Source organism: Chiloscyllium plagiosum, chromosome 6 (assembly GCF_004010195.1).
Source record: "Chiloscyllium plagiosum isolate BGI_BamShark_2017 chromosome 6, ASM401019v2, whole genome shotgun sequence".
Lineage (NCBI taxonomy): Eukaryota > Metazoa > Chordata > Chondrichthyes > Orectolobiformes > Hemiscylliidae > Chiloscyllium > Chiloscyllium plagiosum.
In genome coordinates this window covers 27,521,911-27,546,178 of record NC_057715.1, presented here as the reverse complement: position 1 = coordinate 27,546,178, position 24,268 = coordinate 27,521,911, and the positions used below count along the sequence as shown (strand labels likewise).

General features: G+C 40.1%; 1 protein-coding gene across 3 annotated transcripts in view; it reads right to left on the bottom strand.

Moving 5' to 3' along the window:
• Positions 1-2,295: 2,295 nt before the first annotated feature.
• uchl3 (ubiquitin carboxyl-terminal esterase L3 (ubiquitin thiolesterase)) overlaps positions 2,296-24,268 on the bottom strand; it is a 57,102-nt gene continuing 35,129 nt past the window's right edge. For all 3 annotated transcript variants that reach the window (XM_043691394.1, XM_043691395.1, XM_043691396.1), the window contains 5 exons: positions 24,043-24,128; positions 23,735-23,782; positions 11,262-11,337; positions 3,565-3,623; positions 2,296-2,851 (listed from right to left, as the gene is read on the bottom strand). In XM_043691394.1, coding sequence (XP_043547329.1) covers positions 2,768-2,851; positions 3,565-3,623; positions 11,262-11,337; positions 23,735-23,782; positions 24,043-24,128 — 353 coding nt within the window. In that variant the 3' untranslated portion in view covers positions 2,296-2,767. The remainder of the gene's footprint in view (positions 2,852-3,564; positions 3,624-11,261; positions 11,338-23,734; positions 23,783-24,042; positions 24,129-24,268) is intronic.

Here is a 24,268-nt window from a genome sequence, read left to right as displayed (position 1 = left end):
ATAGCTCCCTCCATGTAATTGAACATTCTGAGGCACTTGACAGGAATTTTTAAAAAATAATACCAAGCTACTCAAGGAGAAATTAGACCAATGACTTTAAGGAGTTCCCTAAAGGAACAAAGCAAGGAAGCGAAGTTGAGAGATGGAGGGAGGCAATTCCAGACCTTGGATCCGAGAGTACTGAAAGCAAAGTCACCAAAAGTGGAGCAATTATCACAAATATTATAGATAAGAGACATGCTGTAGAAGGTTTTCATCGTGTACTTATTAGGACTGAAGCACAAGAAAACCAAACCTCCAAGGATGCAAGACTTCATACTGCACAAGGGTGGTGATTGGTTAGCAAGTCTAACTCTGAATCAGTGGGACACCACTGCAGAATGTACCAGAGAGTTATTTTCAATGCTAGATGTGATTCTGATGGACAATCCCTGCTGAATAATCCCATGAATTACATCAACAATCAATTACTTTATCATAAGACAAGCTTGCAATGTGGCTCTCACATGCTTACTAGAAACTAGCTGTATCCATAAATCGGAACCTGTTCTCTTCAGGATGAAGGAAGAGGCACAGGCATTGTACCTTCTGTGAACTACACAAAGGTTCCCTGGTCCAATCATAGAATCTTATCGGACATTGGAGACATTTCTCTGATGCTTTCCTCATGGCAAAACCTCAAGCAATCAGAGCTGACTTGCCAAGCAGTCAGCATTTTGTATTATGCCGTATAAATTGTTGATCCTTTTAAAATTTGACATTCTTGCATCTGTCCTGATCAGAAAAATGTGTTGCTGGAAAAGCGCTTTTTTATAGCAGGAGAATAGACGTTTCGGGCATAAGCCCGAAATATCGATTCTCCTGCAATAAAAAAACGCTTTTCCAGCAACACATTTTTCAGCTCTGATCCCCAGCATCTGCAGTCCTCACTTTCTCCTCTGTCCTGATCAGTACAAGATTAAAAGCTTTGGCAGTATGTCTTTTCAAATCAACAATACTCAATTTTTGTACCACTTTGCAACTAATTATTATTGGGAATGGGCAAGAGGCTAGAATTTAAGGAGCTCAGATATCTTGGAGAGCTTTGGTGGAAAGAAATCAGATCTTCCACTTTTCAATTTTTTCTGGCTAATGTATCTAAACTCAGAAGGCTATGCAGAATTGAATAGTCTTAACTTGAACACAAAAACATTGAAGAGGTTTCAAACAGAAATAAAGTGAATGGTTCCAAACCTTGACCAGTTTTCTGAATTGAACTGATTTTATCTCAAAAAGAAAAAGGGTGATGGCAGAAGTTATTAAATGAATAGCAATACTGATGATGGTAGGCAACTTGTTTAACTTAGAATGACCGCCAAACAACATGGCTGAGGTATATAATGTTCAACCAGGCTAGCAAATAGACAAACTTATTCCCTTTCATGGCATCGGCTGTGGCTAATGGGTAACAATTAAACCTTACAGGAAAAAAAAATTATCGGTTAACTCCCCTTCCAGAACATGAACACAAATTCTAACCTGATGCTCTAGAACAGTGCACTGAGAGATTATAGCATTGTCATTATTGCTCACCTGCTGATGAAATCTTAAATGTGGGCCCTGTATTTCCTCTCTCAGCTGGGTTGAAAGAATCCTTGACATGATTTAAGAAGGGCAGCAGTTTTCTCCCACTACTTATCCCTCAATCTACATCACAACATACAAACTACTTTGTGATTACCACAATGCTGTTTGTGGGAGCTAGCTATATCACTCAGTTATAACAGTCACTACACGCTAAAAGTCACACAACACCAGGTTATAGTCCAACAGGTTTATTTGGAAGCACTAGCTTTCAGAATACTGCTCCTTCATTAGGATAACCACCTGATGAAGGAGCAGCGCTCCGAAAGCTAGTGCTTCCAAATAAACCTGTTGGACTATAATCTGGCATTGTGTGATTTTTACACCCTAGTCCAACACCAGCACCTCCAAATTGTACATGCTAAACACCATTAACTGTCAAACAGCTGGGAAAACCTTGAAGACACAATATAAATGCAAATCTTTAGGATTCTCTCTCACTTCCCCCTCCAAACAAAAATCAGAGGAAAAGTTCTGATCCCTACATTCACTAGCATATGATTGGAAAAGCAACTTATTATTTTGGATAAACCCAGGGTTTTGTAGAACTAATGGGAGAGCTTTAGAACATTTGAACAACTTGCTGGATTGAACAGGTACAGAATATTTTGGACTAATTCTTTATGAAGAAGTATTTTTTCCGAGTGTAAGAAAGTCACCCAAACAAACGGATACCAATAGTTAATTTATTGAGCACATTTAGAATGCAATGAGCAGATTTTTGTCTGCTCTTGCATACAATTTTCCAGCTATTGCAAAATGTCCATTTGTTAGCTAGTCAATGATCAAAGTACAGCTGGGGCGAACACTATACCAAAGACCTCGCAGCCCCTTCCCCTCAGATGAATTTCTATCGTGTTAGTCACTGGGGACGTTGACTGGGGAAAGTTTCAGAAATGGAGGGCTGCTGTGACAGGAGATAGAACAAAAAGTACACACAAATGTACACTTTGCTATCAGACATCTGGAGGGAGGAACAATTGGACATATTCCAGAAAGGTATCAAATCAAGTCTTTACAGGAGTCGAAGCAGATCAAGACTATCACAAGCTCGGGGACTGGAGTAAAGCAACATCGCTGGAAGCCAATTCAAGTCTGGGTTTTGGAGCTCCTTTTTTTCCATTTCCTGCCAATTTGAAGCACTCTATGGCTTATGGAGAGCCACCACTGTAAACCGTAATTCATCGGGGTCACGTTGCATAAACTTCTTACAAACTTCTATTGCATCCTGGAAGGGAAATTGAGAATCACCACAGGAAGTAATTTGAAACTGCACATCAAAAAGACTAAAATTATATCAAGTTCGGCACAATAAATCTCCACAAACAACTATTTTGATCAAATTGGTTGTAAGGCCCAAGAGAGCAGATTATATCCCAGTGCCCCAAACTGAATTATCAGCAAATTTGTTCCAAAGTGAACATTTCTTTTTTAAACATACTATAGCACAGATGGCATTAACTTATTCTGTTTTAACTTAGCCAAAACACTCACACTTGTTGACTGGGGATTATTTTAGATTATTGCTACAATTTTTTTTTTACCCCTTGATTTCATTAATTTCTTCCTAGAAATGTACCCAGTGATCTGGCCTTCACAGCCTTCTCTGGTAGGCAAATTCCACAAGTTAACCACCATCTGAGTGAAAAAATATTTCCTCATCTCAGTCCTAAATGGCATACTCTGCATCCCAAGCCTGTGACTCCACCCCCCATTCAAGACTCCCCAGCCATGGAAACCATCCTCTCTGCATCTAGTCTGTCGTTTCCATCAAGTCCCTTCTCATTCATTTAAACTCTAGTGAATATATTTCTAAGTCAGGACGATATCTGATTTGGAGGGGAACTTGGAGGTAGTGGTGTTCCCATGTATCTGTTGCCCTTGTACTTCTAGGCAGCCATATCTGTGGCTTTGGAATACCAATACATGACCCACTCTTACCTCGAGAAAGTTATCAGCCGAAGTGCTTCCATGATTTATTGGGAATGGTTTGCGTCCATCTATATAGGGAACAACAGGACGTTTATTAGCAAATAGCGCTACGTAAAAACAAATTTGAAACCAATATCTAGTTTTTATACAGGAAAAACAAGACATAAAATGTATTGTTCCCAAAGGAGCAAATAACATAAAACCAATGTAATTTTCAGCTCAAGTCTGCAGGAACAGCAAATAATTGTCTGCAATGAAAGACGACCAATGTACTGGATTACAAGAAAGAGAGTTCTGAAACAGCAACATAAAATTACAGCCAGAACAACAAAATGCTCAAGTTTTTAGCTCATGCTGGTGACAGTATCATCTCAAGTTGTAGACAAATTACTGCCTTGCAACATATTCCGTACCATCTCGAAGCCTGGGAAAACAAGGCATGAACAGGCTGGAAATGGTCACAAAAGTCAGCAAATGACTTAGACATAACAAACACACTTAAAACTGCAACCTCATCCCTGCATACTGGTCGTTCAGCAATGTTCCAGTGATGTGTCACTGGTGAGTCCAATATCCTCACTTCAAGGTTACATGCAATTAAGACAGATCAAATGAATAGAGAAATCCCATGGTCTATATAGGGATGATGGCCAGTTGAACAATTAGCATGTGGAATATTTCCCTGCTTAAATCAGCAAAATAGAGCGTGGATGCAGTGGGCATACCCCACACCACCATCCCACATATCCTTTTCACTGAGTAAATTCAGACATCTATGGGGTAAGGCTTCAAATAAAGGCTTCATACCTTTAGAAAATATCCTTATATATTGGTGATCAAAAGCCATTTAGATTTTTTTTAGATTAGATTCCGTGGGAGGAAACCGGAAAACCTGGAGGAAACCCACGCAGACACGGGGAGAATGTGCAAACTCCACACAAACAGTTGCCCGAGGTGGGAACTGATCCTGGGTCTCTGGCACTGTGAGGCAGCAGTGCTAACCACTGTGCCACCATGCTGCCCACCAGCGATGAACCAACAAGCTGAGCAACAACAGAGAGGCATGAAACATATAATCAAGAAACTTCCAAACGAATTAAATGAGAAGGAAATAAAGATTACTCAAGCTTTGAACCTTCAAAGTTAACATAGGCTGAAGGCTCTCAATAGCTCATCTGTATATACCCTCAGTTTAAAAAACTGTTCATGACAAGATGGGGAAATATTAATTTGATGTAAAGAACATCATTTACTGTTCTGACCTGCTTAGGGACATGCTGATGTAATAAGTAACAGTATAAACACAAGTTCTCTATTGAGAAGGCAACGGAACAAAATAGCACATGACCCAAGTGAACAAAAGCAGGGCTAACGTACTTTAAACAATGACACTATTCATACCTTTTACATGCTCCATGAGACAACAAAATAGTAACAGGTAACTACTTGGTGAAATTCTTGCAGTCACTTTAGCACTTGTAATGTCAGATCTTGTGCCATATAATACCATTTTGATTATGTTATGAAATCAGTGATTGCTCTCCAATGACATTTCAAAACAATGCCAATGAATAGCTAGATCTGGATAATGAAAAACTGTGCCAATCTTACAAGAGCTTTAAAGGGACATATTATCACTCCCCATGATTCAAATAAGAAATATGTCATAGTGCGTGAAATATAACCCATTTACTGCCTAGGTCTTCTTAACCAGGTATGCAGCCAATCTTTGTCACAGTCATTAACTGTCCTCCAGGGAGATATATAGTGAGTGGATTTTTCATTTTAAACTTCTTTCTTTCATAATTCGAGGGCATTGCTGGCATTTCTCTAGATGCCCCTGAACTGAATTTCAGAGGGCTGTTAAGAATCTTCCACATTTCCTGTTAGGTCTGAAGGCACAGGTAGGCCAGATCAAGTAAGAAAAGCAGATTTCCTTCCTAAAGGCCACGAGTGGGCCAGGTGGGCTTTTAGGACAAGTGCTGATAGTAGTTACGGCCATTATCACTGAGACTAGCTTTCAATTCCAGATTTATTGACAATTAAATTTCTACCAAATGCCATAGTGGGCTTTGAACATGTTGCAGGGTATCAGCCTGAGTTTCTAGATTACTGGTCCAAGGCCATTGTCACTATGGCACCATCTCCCTACTCAGTCCAGTTTGCCTCTCCATAACTCAGCTACCCTTTAAACAAAAAGCTATCAGACTCCAAATGCACATGGCAAAACCTTCTTCAAGATGGAGGTGAGCTTGCAGTTGGTAATTTCTTGCAACCAGTTGGTGTGCTAGTTTGCTGGCATGCCCAATTCAGCAAGGTTGGCTTCTGTGGTGTGACAGCTAGCCATCCAAATGCCAGTTACTGCCTGGCAATTGAGGTCACATTATGTATTGACACATTTGCCCATCTTCAGAGGGTCTCAACTTGAGGCATTCGTGTAGCTTCCCACTTCCAGCAGCAGCTCTACAAAGACAACTTGGATATTTGTGGGTGAAATGAGGAGCACTTTGATTTTTTTTTAACTAAAGAGTGTAGAAACATAGTATCTTTCTCCTCTCCTCGCCAACTAACCTAACGCCGCCATCCAACCACAATGCATGGATGCTAGTTCAGTCGAACATATAAATGATGAGAATTTCAGAATTCAGCTACTTCATCAAAAACCTTTCCTCCATCATTGCATCAGCAATGGGCCTGTTCACTGATGAGGGCACAATGTTCAGCACCATTCACAACTCCTCAGATAGTGAAGCAGTCCATGCTCCACTTTAACTTCATCCAGGTTTGGACTGATAAGTGGCAAGTAATATTTGTGCCAAACAAGTGATGTGCAATGACCATCTCCAACAACAGAAACTAACCATCACCCTTGACATTCAATGGCATTACTATCAATGAATCCCCTGCTATCAACATCCTTGGTATTACCACCGACCCAAAACTGAATAGCACTAGCAATATAAATATTGCTCCGAAAAGAACATGTCAGAGGTTAGGAATCCTGCAGCAAGTAACCTCCTATATCTCAAAAACCTGCCCAACATCCACAAAGCACACATCAGGAGTGTAGTGGAATCATCTTGACTTTTCTTGCTAAGTGCAGTCCTACGAGACTCAAGAAGCTTAACACCATCCAGGAAAAAGCAGTCCACTTTATTGGCACTACATCCACAAATATCCATTCCCTCCACCACTGATGCTCAGTAGCAGCAGAGTGTACCATCTACAAGGTGCACTGCAGAAATTGGCAAAGTTCCTTTGACTACACCTTCAAACCCATGACTCTTACTGTCTAGAACAACTTAGAACATTACAGCACAGTACAGGCCCTCGAACCTACACTAACCATCTAACCTACACTATTTCCATTTTCATAAATGTTTGTCCAATGACCATTCAAATGCCCTTAAGGTTTGTGAGTCTACTACTGCTGTAGGCATTGCATTCCATGCCCCTACTACTCTCTGAGTAAAGAAATTACCTCTACCATCTGTCCTATATCCATCACCCCTCAATTTAATGCTATGTCCCCTCGTGCTAGCCATCACTATCTGAGGAAAAAGGCTGTCCAGCCTATCTCACGCTCTGATTATCTTATATGTCTCAGTTAAGTCACCTCTCAACTTTCTCTCTATCGAAAACAGCCTAAAGTCCTTCAGACTTTCCTCATAATACCTTCCATCCATACCAGGCAAAATCCTCATAAATCTCCTCTGAAACCTTTCCAAAGCTTCCACATCCTTCCTATAATGCCTTGACCAGAGCTGTACGCAATACTCCAAGTGCGGCAGCATCAGTATTTTGTACAGCTGCAACATGACCTCATGGCTCTGAAACTCAATCCCTCTACCAATCAAAGCTAACAAACCGTGTGCCTTGTTAACAACCCTATCAACATGGGTGACAACTTTGAGGGATCTATGTACATGGACACAGAGATCTCTCAACTCATCTACACTACCTAGAATCTTACCATTAGCCCAGTACTTTGTATTTCTGTTGCTCCTTCCAAAGCGAACCACCTCACACTTTTCTGCATTAAACTCCATTTGCCATATCTCAGCCCAGCTCAAAAGCTTATCTATGTCACTCTATAACCTGCAACATCCTTCAGCACTATCCACAGCTCCACCGACCTCAGTGTCATTCGCAAATTTACTAACCCGTCCTTCTATGCCCAGATCCAGGTCATTTATAAAACTGACAAACAACAGTGGACCCAAAACAGTTCGTTGTGGTACACCGTTAGTAACTGAACTCCAGGATGAACATTTCCCATCAACCACCACCCTCTGTCTTCTTTCAGCTAGCCAATTTCTGATCCAAACTGCTAAATTACCCTCAATCCCATGCCTCTGTAGTTTGTGCGGGTGGGGGGGAAACCTTATCAAATACCTTACAGAAATCCATATACACCACATCAACCACTTAAACCTCATCCACCTGTTTGGTCACGTTCTCAAAGAACTCAATAAGGTTTGTGATACTCGACCTACCCTTCACAAAACCTAAATCAACTTATTCCTTTCTAGATGATTTTAATTCATGTCTTTGATCACCTTTAAAAACACTTTTCCCACAACCAAAGTAAGGCTCACTGGTATATACTTAACCAAGTTGTCTCTACTCCCCTTCATGAACTAGGGGACAACATTTGCTATCCTCTAGTCTTCCGGCACTATTCCCTAAGACAATGGTGACATAAAGGTCAAAGCATAATGTTTCTGCAATCTCCTCACTGGCTTTCCAGAGAATCCTAGCATAAATCCCATCCGGCCCAGGGAACTTATCGATTTTCACACTTTCCAGAATTGCTAACACCTCCTCCTTGTGAACCTCAATCCGTTTAGTCTCATATCCTGTATCTCAGTATTCTCCTTGACAACATTGTCATTTTCCAGGACAAGTGTGGCAGAATGTGGCAACACCATCATCTGCCAGTTTCCCTCCTAGCCACTCACCATTCTGACTTAGAAATATATTGTTGTTCCTTCAGTGTCACTGGGTAACAGAAGTTGAGTTTCCATTAGTGGTACTGGAGCTCCCTCCCTAATGGCTTGGGTCTACCTACAGCAAATGGATTGCAGTGGTTCAAAACATCAGCTCACCACCATCACCACCTTCTCAAGGGCAACCAAGGGAAGGGCACTAAATTATGGGCAAGCCATTGAAGACTATATCCTATGAATGAATTAAAATAAAAACCTGCCTTTATGCAGAGAACTGAATATAAACAAGACATGATTGTTAGGGGGAGGCCACTATTAGATAGAAGTCAGCAGCTATGGACCTGTCCTAAAACCAGCACCTTCAGGTACAGAAGGCAAAGTGGGAAAATTGAAAATAGTGTCCAAAAAGAAAAGCCATCTGTGAAGAAACAGTTAATGCGCCCTTTTTTTTCCCGTTACAGGCGATGGATGAGCAAATGTGATCCTGAGCTGCCAAAAAGCTACATTTCTATTGGGAAGAGCAACAGAGCTACAACTTTCCACAGAAAGCCAGGAAGCCAAACCAGGAAAACAACCTTGCTGTTGGCACAGATATGATAGAGGTTTCAATGACCCAGCATGGAATTCAAGCCTATGCTAACAAAACAAATATACCATGTTAACACAGTCACTAATTGAGTCAAGGGTCATATAAAGAGACAAATTGTAAGAATGTATCATATTTGCTGGCAATGCCCATAGTTCAAGGACTTGCGAGTTGCTGAGGACTGTACAAAATTGGCCACCAGTTTATAAAGCTGCAGAATACAAATGCACCATGTTTTCTCATTTCTGCGAGGTGATCTGCAATGGTGGGAAGGGAAGAGGAAAAAGCAAGAGGGAGAAGTGAGGGAAAAGCAAGAAGAAAAGGAAGAGGAGAGACAAAACCAAGATGAGAGACAGAAAGAGAGGTCGGTGATAGAACAAAGTAGGATGGGAGAGAGGAAAGAAAACAGGTGGGTGAGAAACAGGTGGAGGAGGAAAAAAAGAAAGGAAGACAGATAAGAGGTAAATAAAAGAGAGCGCATGAAAACTAGTGACAGAGAAGACAAATAAACACACTAATTTACAAATCCTCTTTCCTTGTCAGATAACCAAACTGTAACATAGTAAAAACAAATTAGGAAAAAGTCAATAAAAATGGTGAGTTCTATTGAGCTAGCTCATCAGAAATTGTGACAATGTGAAATGTCAGGCCAGGAGCTTGACTGCTCTGTTTGACCAAGCTTGAAAATTAACAATGTTCTTCAGTGCAAAGGATCTGACTAATTTACTCAACCTGTTCAAACAGGATGAGCTGCTAAAACACAAACTAATAAAGAAGGCTGGGTCCCAAAACATTCCTATCCCAAAGACTTGGCTCCCAAGGGAACTGAAGGATTTAAAGTGGAGACACCCAACTTGTGGCTACAACATCATTTGGTAAGTGAACTTGTCCAACAATTAACACAACGTTTTTTTTAAAAAGGTGTCACAGATCTGTTTTGGATCTTTCTTTAGAATTGGTGCAAAATGTGAACAGTTTCTTCGAGTTGAGTTTCCAATAGTATTTCCAATTTGTGAGGTACAGTGGCAGTTAGATCCCATGACACCTGACCACATGATGCTTGGTTGAAGACTTTGAAAGTTTGGTTGTATTTACCTTGTAAAATATAGGTCCTTTGGTGTTGAGAAGCTTAGACTGTGGTCTCACACAGGAAGCCCTTGGCAGAGAACCTTCTGGGACACAACAGCGCCCACAAGCAGGAAAATATTGTAGATAGGCATAAAATACAAACATTACTGTATCGTTCTTGTGCAGGAGTATCAGGGAGATTAGTGTTCATTCCAGCATATTTCTGAGTAATCTGAGAGTTGACAATCTTATATCCAGATGTCCTGAGCTTGACCCAACAATCCAACTTTTAAAATGTTTTTGTGAGCTGTAAATATACTGTACAAATGAGCCTTGCACATTTTTTTTTTTATAAAACAGTATGACATTAAGGGGGGCCATTCCGTCCGCTGTGCCTAAATTAGCTCCTTGAAAAAGGTGACTCATTAGTCCCATTGCCTTGCACCATCAGCATAGACCTGAATATTTTTCCCAATTACCTTTTGAAAGTTATTATTGAATTTGTTCCCAAGAGCTTCTCAGGCAGTTCATTCCAATTAACATTACTCACTTCATTTGAAAAACAAACTTACCTCTGGTTCATTTGTCAATCACTCAATATCTGTGCCTTTTGGTTGCAGATTCTAACACCACTGTAAACAATTTCACTATTTATTCAATCAAAACCATTCAAAATTACCTATTAAAATCTATTAAACCCTCCAAGAACTTTTCTCTACTCTGAGGAGAACAATCCAAGTTTCTCCAGTCTCTCCTTGTAACTGAAATCTCCCAAGCCTGGGAATATTCGAGTCAATGCACGCCTCTGACATTCCGAAAGTGCATTCATTTGAAACAAATGAACTGTACATAATCCATGAACTTAATCAAAGACTTCAATGCTCTGAATGACAACTAAGTACCACAAGCATAAGTTAGAGCTCCAGCAAAAAAAAAGACATTGCTTCTAAACAAATTCCTTCCATGTTGAAATATGTTGCCGTACCTTCAATGGGAAGAGACAAAGAATTAAAAAGGTGATTTGGAAACGAGTATTTGTAGGAATGATTATGCCATTACAGTCTTGCATCTATTTTCTGCATACCCAAACAAGATTCACTTACCCAATTCATACAGATATCCATCAACATTTACAAAGGTTATGAAATGCAAATCCACTTTCTCATCTAAACTTGGTGCCTGAAAGAAATTACATCGATACAGAATTTTAGTTGTGTTAATCTTTGTGGCTTTTTCATCAAAATGATCATAAAGTAATGTTCTATATAGCTTTCCATTTTCACAACTTTCATTTATAGTCATAGAGATGTACAGCATGGAAGCAGACCCTTCGGTCCAACCTGTTAGCGGGATCTTGAGGTCCTAGTCCATAGCTCCCTGAAAGCGGCCACGCAAATAGATATGCTGGTACAGAAGGCCAATGACATGCCTTAATGCTTGCCTGCATTGAGTACAAAAGTCAGGAAGTGATGTTGTAGTTTTATAAAACTTTGGTTCGGCTGCACTTAAAACATTTTATTCAGTTCTGGTTGCCACATTACTTGAAGGTTGTGGAGGTTTTGGGAAGGGTGCAGAAGAGGTATACCAGGATACTGCCTGGATTAGAGGGGCTGGGCAAACTAGGATTGTTTTCTCTGGAGCGGAGGAGGCTGAGGGGAGATTTCATCAGAAACATGACAGAAATAATAAACGGAAATGGAAGTAACACTAAAGTCAATTCAATCTCAAAAGAGAAAGACAGTGGAAGTGTCCAGCAAGAGCTTTTTGATTAGAGTCATTAAATAGATGTGAATCAATAGACATTGATTTTTGAAGGCATCTGCTAAAATTCCATTCAACAGTATCAGTGCCAGTCAGTCTTGTTACACTTTCTAACAACATTGTGGTTATAGGTACATTGGATGGACTGTAGTGATTCTAGAGTGTGGTTCACCACTATCTTCAAGATTGATTAGAGATACTCAATAAATGCTGGCCTTGCCACCAATGCTCATATTCTATTAAATAAAGTAACAAAAATATAATATCGGGTTTCAGTGAGACCACATCTGAAGTACTGTATATAATCTCGGTCTCATTAACCAAGGAAGAATAACCTTGCCTTTAAGGAATGCAACAATGGTTCGATAAATAAATTCTTAAACAAGAGGCTGTCCTATGAAGAGCTATTGCATAGAAAAGGTTGTTAATCTTTGGAGTCTTGAAGAATGAGTGGAAATCTCATTGAAATGGCTCGCTAGGTGCAGATTGCTTCCACTGGCTGGACAGTCTGCATCCAGGAGGCATTGTCTCCACATAAGGGGCAAGCTGCTCAGATCATATAACCAGAAATTTCTTTGCTCGAGACTGTTTGTCCATGGAATTCTCTAACCAAGCTGACGGTGGAAGCTTAGTCATGGAGCATATTTAAGATTGAGATTGGCAGATTTTCGGGCCCCAAGAGAATTTAGAAGACATACAGTAAGTGCGGTGACAGAAGTCCAGCCTTGATCGTATTGAACAGCGGAGCAGACAACAGGCCCTGGTCCTGCTCCTACCTGCTATGTGCTTTTTCTGGAAATACTAAAATTGAGATATATATAATTGGAGGCAATCCTGAGGCATAGGAAAGGACTTGTTGAAAAGTTACAAGGCAGAGTTGTCATAAACAGATTTTCTGTGATTGGCCAGCCATGGAAAAGGGACCTCACCTACAGATTTGCTGTTGGGTCCCAGCTGAATATTCCACGTGTATTTTTAATTGCTTGGCAGGACAGAACTTAAAACAAACACTTCCAAAAAGTGACTTCAAAACCTTCCGTACTGCCCTCATCAAAACTGAATCACAACAAAAGCAACTTCAAAAGGATACAATTCACACAGTTTCAGAAGAGGCTGTCGACTGGTTGGATTGTGGTTAGTATGAAGATGCAGCAGGAACTGTTAACTGTTTTAGTTCACTGATTAAATTCAGACCAGGACATCGCATGATTTGGCCAGGGCATTGCCACAGGGATGCAGCATGGAGTGCCTCCATGCTAAATACAGTCTAACTTTAAGAAAATCACAATACCAGAAGGGAAAGAAAAGTTGGATTGATGGCAAAAAAAAAGTTAAACATGTACTTCTAAATCTCAAAATCTATTCATAAATGCTACAGAAAGGGGCATTAGCATCAACATTTTTGTTTAAACAGTAAATTCCAGATCAAATTGTTCACAAAAGACTTGAATTGTAAAGACTAAGTTCTTAGGAATTCGTACAGGTTCTGCATATTACGTGACAACGTTCTATCTGAATTTTACAAGACTGTCCCTTCAGCTTTGACCCTTTTTAGGAAGCTCCTGCTCATGCCTCTTTCCACGCTCCCACATTATACAAGCAACACTTGCACATCTGGACTTTCAAGCATATTTCTGCTGATGCCATTCTTTAATCATTAACACGGGAGTTGTTGTGCCAGTAACGTGGGCTGAGTCACCTCATGATTTTCCTGTACCCCTCTTTGGGAGAAGCATTATCAGCATTCTCAAGATTTTCAAATCACTACAAGCTGCACGGCACTTGAAGCCCAAGGAGTCTGATTGCACACACAGGGGCACTGTTAAAGCAAAGCATTAAAAATAGTACAAAATCATGGCTAGACTTGAAATAGGAAAATAAGAATGCTGCACTCCAACACAAGTCTCTTCACACCTGAGCGAACAAGTACCAGGCAGATCAATCCCACAGTGACCACACTGACTAACAATTGTTTGCAAACCCAAAGCACTGAGAAGGTAGCAGTATAGTAACATTGTGCTTGTTACAAACATACTCTACCTTGTCCTATGGCAGCATAAACACTTTGACTAACCTACAAAGTCCCAAAAATGCTTTAGCCAGAGGACAAACTAGCACAATAAACATTTAAAATTAATTAAGCATTGAGAATGTGGCGCTTGCTACAGCAGGAGTAATAGCATACATATAAGAGAAGCTGGATAAGTACAGCTGGATAAACGAGCCTTAGATGTTTCCCAGTTCTGAAGAAAGGTCATTGATCTGAAACACTTGATTATTTTTTAGCCTCACCAATGCTGCCTGACCTGCCAAGTGCTTTCTGCATTTTCTGTTCTTATTTTAGATTTCTAACTTGACCAGCATTTAGCCATTGCATTAAAGGATAAAAAAAAATGTTGGTAGAGTGAGATAAAGTCAAGTAGGGAGAGGCTTCTTACTGACATGGACATGTAGAGCCAAATATTCCATTTGTAAAACTCAGAGATGATGGACCATATTTTAAATAAAAACTGATTTCAAGTGAAGTTTCTAAAAAAAAAGCAGCAAAGCAATCAGAGTTATTCAGATATAATACAACATGTTCTGCTCAGAAAATATGCAAATTGTAGCTTTATTATAGGAATATATTAATTGTATCTGAAACACAATTGATTTTTTTTCACACAAACTCATTAAGTTTTGTAAAGCAGTGTAAACATATTATGCAACATTTCTGATTTGGGAAAAAAACCATGCAATTATTACACACATCCTTTTGCTCAGGGGGCTTTACTGGCAAATCATTATTGTATCATTTCAAAATAGACATGTCTGTTTCATGGAAAAGAAATTGCATAATGGAATCCAAAACCCATGACCAATGGCACTGCATTCGCAAACTATATGGGTTGATTCACAGCAAAAGGCTAATGTATCTGCCCAAGTCACTGATTATGATCACTGCCCATAAACATGCCCTCAGCCCTCGACAAGAGCTGTATCATTGCATATCTGAAAAAGTTGGTGTACGTCTGTATGGGAAGTGGAACTTAGGAGAGCATGCTGCGTGTATACGTTAGCTGTCACATTTCCTATCTTTCAAGAATAGCTCAACCTCAAACAGACTTTAATGGCCGTAAGATACTTTGTGGGTGTCCTGTGATACTGAAAGGCAATGTATAAATGCAAGTCTTTCATTTTGATTTGTCGAGCTAATCTTTTACTGTAAGGAAGATGATCACTTCAAAAATACCTGCGACCAGAAACACTTTAAAGGAAAATTACTTAAACTCCATTTGTATCTTTTGTCACACTGTAGACTACTTAACCTTGAGAGGGGGTCATCATCATGAAACACACTTCCCCTCTTATCTGTTATTTATAAACAGAGTGCCCCTAGATAAAGATTTGGAAGGACGAATATAGATTCTTCCCTGGACTTGTGCTGGAAATTTCCTTGGAACTGCTCCTGTTCCGCAGCAAGTCAGGTAAAAACACCCTTTGTGTGCATGAACTCTGACGAAATTTCAGTCCAGGAATGCAGAGACCGACCAGAATCCTCCATCTGCTGCCCTAAGCAATCATAGGTTACATTTACTCTGTAAAACAACACCCATGGTGCACTTAACTACAGAGATTGCCCTCGAGCCTGCATTTAAAAATCCAGGGCCCTTCTGCATAGATAACATTCCTTGTATACGCTAATGTTTTTGTTTCCTTTATTGTATTTGCAACTAAAATAGGTAAAGAATTGAAAGGAGGAGCTTCCTAATTGAAATCAAAGATTGAAATTCCTTGCAAGTTAGATCACGGTGTTCATGTCTGGGACCTGGGCTAGACCACAACATTCTTTTGACACGTAGGCAGATACTTTGGGGAGCCTCACCAACACTTGAAGACAGACACACCCAGGATCCTCTTGGTGGTTAGGATTACCCAACTGCAAATGTAGCTCATTGCTCACCCATGTTTCTACCTCAGTCTATGTCTGCTGAAACTTGGCTCCACCTAATCCAGTCCGTGCACACAAACACTCAATCGCAGACACACTCCACTCCTCCTCGCCCTTCCGAACTATCACCACCACTCTAACACTTTCCTGGCTAGAGTGCTACCCTCAACTCTCTACAGACTTCAGCACATCAAAAGTTCTTCCATCTGTATTCCACCACCCTGAGTGTCCCACTCACCCTGTTGCTCATTGACATTCACTGGTTTCCAGACATGCCCACAACGTCTCAAATTTAAATTTCTCATTGCAGTGTTTACCATGCTCCAGGGTAGCACCACTTCCTGAACTCCGTAACCACTTTGACAAAAATCGCCCTGTACAAATTCTCCAGTCCTCTGACTTGGGCCTCTTGCACACTCACTGTTAAATAACTGCCACTGCATATCTGCTGACTTATCCTTTCACCTAATTTGTAGAGGAAAACAAACAAATTGCTTCAGAAAAAGTGCGAAATGGAAAAGGTGTCAGGTTGGAGGGCTGTAAGGAAGGAAGATCGAAACTGTTTGTGTCTGGGTGGGTTAGAATCAGAGAAAAAGTCACAAAGTATTCTTCATTTCTAAGTCACCTTTTTAAATTGGATATCACGGGGCCATATTCCCAACACAATTAAAAAAGACGAACTCGGGGATGACAAGAACAGTTCTTGCAGAAAACAGATTTGCAATGGTTATAGCAGTAATGCTTTTCTTGAATTGGATTTAAGGGATGTTGAAATAATGATGTCATTTCTGGTATGATGTGCATGGAAAAATCTTGGACTAATTTTAGGCATGGTAATAAACCCCAAAGGCATTTCTGTCAATAAAAATGGTAGCTAGAAAGGTTCTCCAAATGGCTCAGCAAGATTCTCAAGTCGTTAACTATCCGAACAGACCAGGGGAACTCAATCCACAGTCTTTGCAGAAACAAGAGATTTCACTAGAGTGGAAATCAGAATCCAAAAGGTGGCCCCAAAGTATTGCCTACTCCTGTGGGTAATGTGGTAATCTTGCTGGAAAAGTGCCTGCAAAGACACAAGATAAGGATGAGATTGGATTAGGCCTGATTCTTCCACCACCGCAGAGCAATACATGCTGCTGTTCAGAAATGAGTAACCTCATGCTGGATGAGGTGCAAAAGAGAAAACAGCAATAATAAAACTCTCTCCCCATAAGCAACTCACCAAGGCTCTTTGACCAATAACTTCCAAACCCAAAACCTTTCCCATACAGAAGGACAAGGACAACAGCCGAATTGGTATACAACCAGCAAACTACACCCTTCCCAAGGCCACACATTCTGGACTTGGAAATATATCACTGTTCCTTCACTGTCACTGCATGAAAATTCTGGAACTCCTTTCCCAAAAGCACTCTGAGTGCCCCTATACCCCATAGATTACAGTGGTTCAAGGGGGCAGCTCACCACCACCAGGTAATTAGGGATGGGCATGAAATGCTGGTTCAGCTAGTGAAAACCACATCCTGTGAATTAATAACAAAAATGTGTGATCAGGGAGAAAAATTGATTGGGAATAAATAAGAATCAAATATCCGTCTTTAGCAAAACTAGAGTTTAACTTGCAATATTGGTCAGGTATGCAGTAGTCGAGTTGTAATATTACTGACTAAGTAATTCTATGCCCTTGCAAATGTTCTGGAGACATGGATATGAATCCTATGATGGTAGACTGGCAGCTCAGTGGTTAGCACTTCTGCCTCACAATGCCAATGACCACTGTTTGAGTCCAGCCTTGGGTGACAGTCTGTGTGCTGTTTGCACATTCTCTCTGTGTCTGCGTGGGTTTCCTCCTACAGTCCAAAAATGTGCAGGTTAGGTGGATGAGTCACAGTAAACAGTGATAGGGTTGGGAACTAGGTCTAGGTGGGATGCTCTTCGGAGGGTTGGTGCAGACTCAATGGGCTGAATGGTCTCTTTCCGCATTGTAGGGATTCTATGACAGGGTGAAATTTGAATTTAACGAAATCTATAATTTAAAACTTGTCTAATGGTGAGCATGTAATGACTGCCGATTGAGTTCACTAATGCTCCAGGTGTCATTAATTCTCCAAGTTTTAGTAAATAATAATCTCCATTCCTTCACTGTCACTGTATCAACATCCTGAAACTCCTTCCCTAACAGCACTCTGGATATCCCTACAATCCAAGGACTACAGCTGTTCAAACAGGCCATTTATCACCATCTTCTCCAAGGCAATTAGCAACAGGCAATAAATACTGGTGCAACCAATGATGCCCACATTCCATTAATGAATAAAAATAAATTCTCAAGACCTTTTCTTGTAAAGAAATTTAAGCATATCTCAGTGAGCTGGAACAGAGATGAGGACATTTTAAAAAGGAAATTCAGTTCATTATACATCAGTGACTGACATATGGAGGATTATAACAAGGCAACATGACTATTTGACCAAGATGCTTCATCTTAGGGCAACAAAATTCTGAATCAGTTGAAGCATTCACAGTGGAATTCTATGTCTCCAATTGTTAAAGACGGTAGAGGGTCACGTGAACTCAGTAATGGAAAAGAAAAAAAAAGTGATAACAATGAATTCTGAAACATTATTTAGAGTCATAGAGTTGTACAGCACGGAAACAGACTATTTGGTCCAACTAGTCTATAGCGACCTAACATCCTAAATTAGTCTAGTCCATTTGCCAGCATTTGGCCCATATCTCTCCAAACCCTTCCTATTCATATACTCATCCAGATGCCTTTTAAATGTTGCAATTGTACCCGACTCCACCACTTCCTCTGGCAGCTCATTGCATACACACAAAATATTTCACAGTGTGTGTGAAAAAGGTGTCATAGAGTCATAGAGATGTACAGCACAGAAACAAACCCTTCAGCTCAACTCTTCCATGCCGACCAGATATCCCAACCCAGTCTAGTCCCACCTGCCAGCATCTGCCCATATCCCTCCAAACCCTTCCTGTTCATATATCCATCCAGATGCCTCTTAAATATTGCAATTGTACCAGCCTCCATCGCCTCCTCTGGCAGCTCATTCTATACAAGTACCACCCTCTGAGTGAAAATGTTGCCCCTTAGGTCTCTTTTAGATTAGCCCTTCCTCCCAACAAGTCCACACCAACCCTCCGAACAGCAACCCACATTTATCACCTCACCTAACACTACGGGCAATTTAGTATGGCCAATTCACCTAACATGCACATTTTTGGACCGTGGGGGGAAACCGGAGCACCCAGAGGAAGACCACGCAGACACGGGGAGAATGTGCAAACTCCACACAGACAGTCGCCTGAGGCGGGAATTGAACCTGGGTCTCTAGCGCTGTGAGGCAACAGTGCTAACCACTGTGCCACCGTGCCATCTTTCCCCTCCCACGCTAAACCTATGCCCTCTAGTTCTGGACTCCCCCACCCCAGGGAAAAGACTTTGCCTATTTATCTTATCCATGTCCCTCAGCTCTCTTTTATATCTTTCCCCTCTTACCTTAAACCTGTGCCCTCTAATGTTGGACCCCCCCGCCTCTCCAATCCAGAAGAAAAGATCTTAGCTGTTTACCTTATGCATGCCGCTCATGATTTTATAAACTTCTATGGAATCCCCAGGCTTTATGCATTAAGTGGAGTTGAGAATCAGAACAGTCATGATCTTGCTGAATGGTGGCCTAAGGAGCTGAATGGTCTATAACTGCTCCAAGTAAGTATGAATGTAAGTTAACATCACAGGAACATCGCCATGCAAATAAGAAAACTGGCATTTATTTTTTGTCTAAAAATTAACTGTGAACAATAAATAAGTATTGTTTTAATTGTAAAATGAGGGTGTGTACTTTAAAGAATATGCTTCCTCTTTAATTCAGTAACAATTGCAAACATTACAAACTCTGATTGAAATACTTTATGGTATTTTTCCTACATTTGAGTGAGAAGTAAAACAAGGAATGTGAACAATTAAGTACTTTCTTTGTTAACAGTTGTTCGCACTTGAGTTTTTTTTGATACTTGCAAAACAGGCCTTATTAATTGTTTCGTGATTTGTAACAGTTGACTCACTTCCATTTCACCGCGGGTGTTTCAGGAAACCTTATTATTGATGCCATGTTCTGAGCTTTAAGCTTGACCAGTCAGACTTCTGTAGGAACCAATGTGTCATTATGTCCAAGTTTCACGTAGATATGGGCAAAGAAGTGACAAATGGAAAACAATGTGGGAAAGTGTGAGGTAATGTATTTTGGCAGGAAGAAGAGGCATAGACTATTTTCTAAATGGGGAAAGGCTATGGAAATCTGAAGCACAAAGGGGCTTAGGAGTCCGAGTTCAGTATTGTCTTAAGATTAACATGCAGATTCAGTTGGCAGTTAGGAACGAAAATGCAACGTTAGCATTCATTTCAAGAGGGCCAGAATGTAAGAATGGAGATGTACTGCTGAGGGTCTGTATAAGAGTCTGTTCATACTGCATTTGAAATATTGTGAGCAGTTTTGGGACCCATATCTATCAAAGGATAGGCTGACCTTGGAGATGGTCTAGAGGAAGCTTGCAAGGCTTGTCACATGAGGAGCAGTTGGGGACTCTGAAGTACTTGATGAAGTTTAGAAGGACGAAGGGGCATCTCATTGAAACTTAAACAATGCTGACAGGCCTGGATAGAGTGGAAATGGAGAAGATTCAAAGTTTGTGAAAAGATTTGTAGCTCGGGTGCTCGTTGTTGTGGTTCTGTTCGTTGAGCTGGGAATTTGTGTTGCAGACGTTTACATTTCGTCCCCTGCCTAGGGCAACACTACTATTATAGGACAAGCCAAACAGAGAACAGCCAGGGAATTCCTAGAGGCATGGCACTCATCCACAGATTCTATCAACAAACACAGCGACCTGGACCCAATATACCGGCCACTGCATCGGACAGCTGGAACTGACAACCGGAAGCGGCAGGGACAGGCCACTATAAATGCTGGAGGAAACATCACAGAAGCGCTTCACAGGAGGCTCCCAAGCACTGAGGATGTCACCTAGTTAGGGGACGAAACATCTGCAACACAAATTCCCAGCTCGGCGAACAGAACCACAATATGGAGAAAATGTTTCCACTAGTTCGAGAGACTAGGGCCAGAGGACAGTCTTAGTTCTAAAGAGTCATCCCTTCATTCTGAGATCAGGAGGAATTTCTTCAGCCAGAAGGTGGTTAATCTGTGGAACAGATTACCACAGAGGGCTGTGGAGGCCAAGTCAGTGTCTTCAATACAGTCAGAGAAAGAGGTTCTTGATTAGTAAGGGGTCATGGGTTACTTCCCCAAAAAAATTCAATAAATTAGAGAAAAACTATTTCCTTGAGAAAACTATGTTGATTCTTCTTGATCATGTTATGATTTTCCAAATATCCTGTATAGCCGCCATAATAACAGATTCTAATAATGTCCTTACAACAGGTGTTAGATTAATTGACCAAGTTTCCTTTCTTCATCCTTTCTTGAATTAACGTGTTAAATTCATTATTTTCCAACCTGCTGGAAACCTTCCAGAATATCTAAAGAACTTTGGAGGATTATAACGAAGCTTGTTGCCCATTTACAGCCACTTCTATTAAGACAGTACGATGCAAGCCACCTAACACAGGGACTGTCAGCCTTCCAAAATAATAGTTTCCAGTATCATTTTTGTGCTGACTAAAGGTTCCTCCCTCCCATTCTTAGTTTGATTTTCAGATATCTTTGGAAAGTTTTCTATGTCTCCTGCAAAGTAAAAGGACATAAAGAACATTCAACACCTTATTTTCCATAATTAATTCCCCAGCCTCACTCCAGTGAGAACCACTAAGTTGTAGTTACTTATTTCCTTTTTAAATACTTGTCAAAACATTTATGGACATTTTATTTTATAACCAGCATTCTCTCATACTTTGTTTTCTATCTTTTGTCATCATTGTTTAATGATTCTCAATATTGGATGTTTCTTCTGATCTGTCACTAATCTGTGCAGAATTGGATTGTATTTCTTTCAATTTGATACGATCTGTAACTTCCTTATTCAGCTAAAAGAGATGTTTCCTTCTCAAAATGTCTTTCCTTGCACTGGGACAAATCCTTGCTGAGTTATTTAAATATCTTGCTAAAAGTCTGACACTGCATCTGCTGTCCTGCCTTTAATCTAATTTCTCACTTCACACTCTGTCTTCATATCCTCATAATTCCCTTCAATCATGCTTAAAAATGGATTAATCCTGTGACATTAGCAGGTCTCAAGGAAGCTGCTCCCTGGTTGATCTCAAATGTAAAGTTCATAGAAACGGTCCCAAGTACCCTCTGAACTCATTTCCCATGTTATCTTTGCCAATCTGATTTGTCCAATCCACATAAATATTAAAATGCAGTATCTTTCCTACACATTTTTCGTTCCTGTATGGTCCATCCTACAGTGTTACTACTATTAGAAGGTACATAAAATACTTCCACAAGTGACCTCTTACCTTATCCTTACCCAAACTGATTTCAAATCTTGTTCTAAAAAGCTATTGTATTAACAATGCCCTTACTTAACAGAGCTACACCCACAACACTTCACAGTTTCCTATATTTTTCAATTGTCAAAGACTCTTCGACATTCAGGCTCCAGCCTTAATTGTGTTGTAACATGCTTCTGTAATGGCTATCTGATTCATTGCATATTCATTTATATCTGTGCTAATATTATGTCCATTTTGTTTCAAATGCTGTATGCATCCAGATACAGAATCTTTAACTGTCTTTTACTATTTTTACATTCTCTGGTCATATTTTTGGTGCATTCGTAAGTTTGTAATTTCCATTCCTTGTTGCCACACTTTGGTCATTATATTCAAATTGCGACCCTACTCTATCACTTAGTTGATTCCCTTTGATTTACCAGATCTCCTCTCACATGACCTCCTTGACCCATCAATCCTGCTACTCAGTTTAGAGTTCTTTCCTCAGCCCTAAGTAATGCATAAATGCAGATTTGAACAAAAGCTCATCCGTATCTCATTGCAGAGTACTACACCATAAAGAATTGCTATTTCCATCCTCTGGATACCTTGAGACTCAACTATTCCAGCATACTCTTGACTGGTCTCCCATATTTTATTCTTCCTAAGCTTGACGTCATCCAAAACTCTGTACAAATTGAGATACAGGCAGCAAAGTCCTATCACCCCTGTATTCACTGACCTACACTGGTTCCCCAGTCAAGCTAAGCCTCGTTGATAAAACTTGCATGCTTTTTTGAATTCCTCCTAGTATCTCTACAATGTCCTCTGATCCTATAAGCCTCCAATATATCTCCAGTCCTGACAGTGTATGATTTTAACTGCTGCACCACTTGTGGAGCTGCACAGAGTCGTAAAGCATGGAAACAGATCCTTTGGTCCAACCAGTCTTTATGTCCTTAGCTTTGGAATTCTCTCCCTACCTCTCATTTATTGTTTAAGGCAGTAGTTAAAATCTACTTCTTAAACCAAGATTTTGGTCATCTAAACTTTTAATACCTTATGTTGTTCAATATCATATTTCATTTTATTACTGTAAATCTCATTGGGATGTGTTAGGATACCAAAGTTGCTCTATTAATACACATTTTCTGGTCAGATTAAAAGTGAAATCCAGGAAGGACTTTTGGTCGCTATTTAAAATTGTAGTAAAATTCAACTTGAAAACTGTTCTCTTTGATAGATGCTTAAATGTGCAAATCTCAACCAGCCCAACAGCATTCTCACAAATACTGACAACCCATGGCCTCAATGCACACCCTTGTGTGAAAGGACACCATGGAGATTTTAAACAGGTTTGTGAATGTGCAGAAGGATGCAACTTAAGATCAATAGTAAATAAGTAAACATACCTCAGTTTGTCCTTCCTGTGCACTGAATTCATGTGTAACACGAATACTCTAAAGAAAACACAGCAGGAATAAATTTTACTGCTTTCTCTGCACAGGGATGAAAATTTAATCTCGACTTCAAATATTAGAGACAAGGAAGTTTATCCGATCCTATTATTTCTAACAAGAATCTGTAGTTAGCTTGTTAGTAAGTACATTTACCACAGGAATATTCAATGTTACTTAACAAAAATAAGCTTTAAGAAAATCACAATGCCAGGAGTCAGCAAAATTACACATCCTTAGGAATATTAAACGTGAAAAGTCACCTCATCTTTTTCTAGGTATTTTGCTTTTTCTTCAGGACTTAAGGGGGATGAATCATCCAAAAACTTTTTCATAACTGAATTAGGTTCTGTGAAAAATATATCACGTAAAGAAATTAATGATAGTATTAAGTTCACTTCTGTACAAAAATGTAGATACTTAAAGACAATAGCAAGATAGGAACAGCGAGTACAGCACCTCCCTGGAAAATCTTACCACCGAGCTATT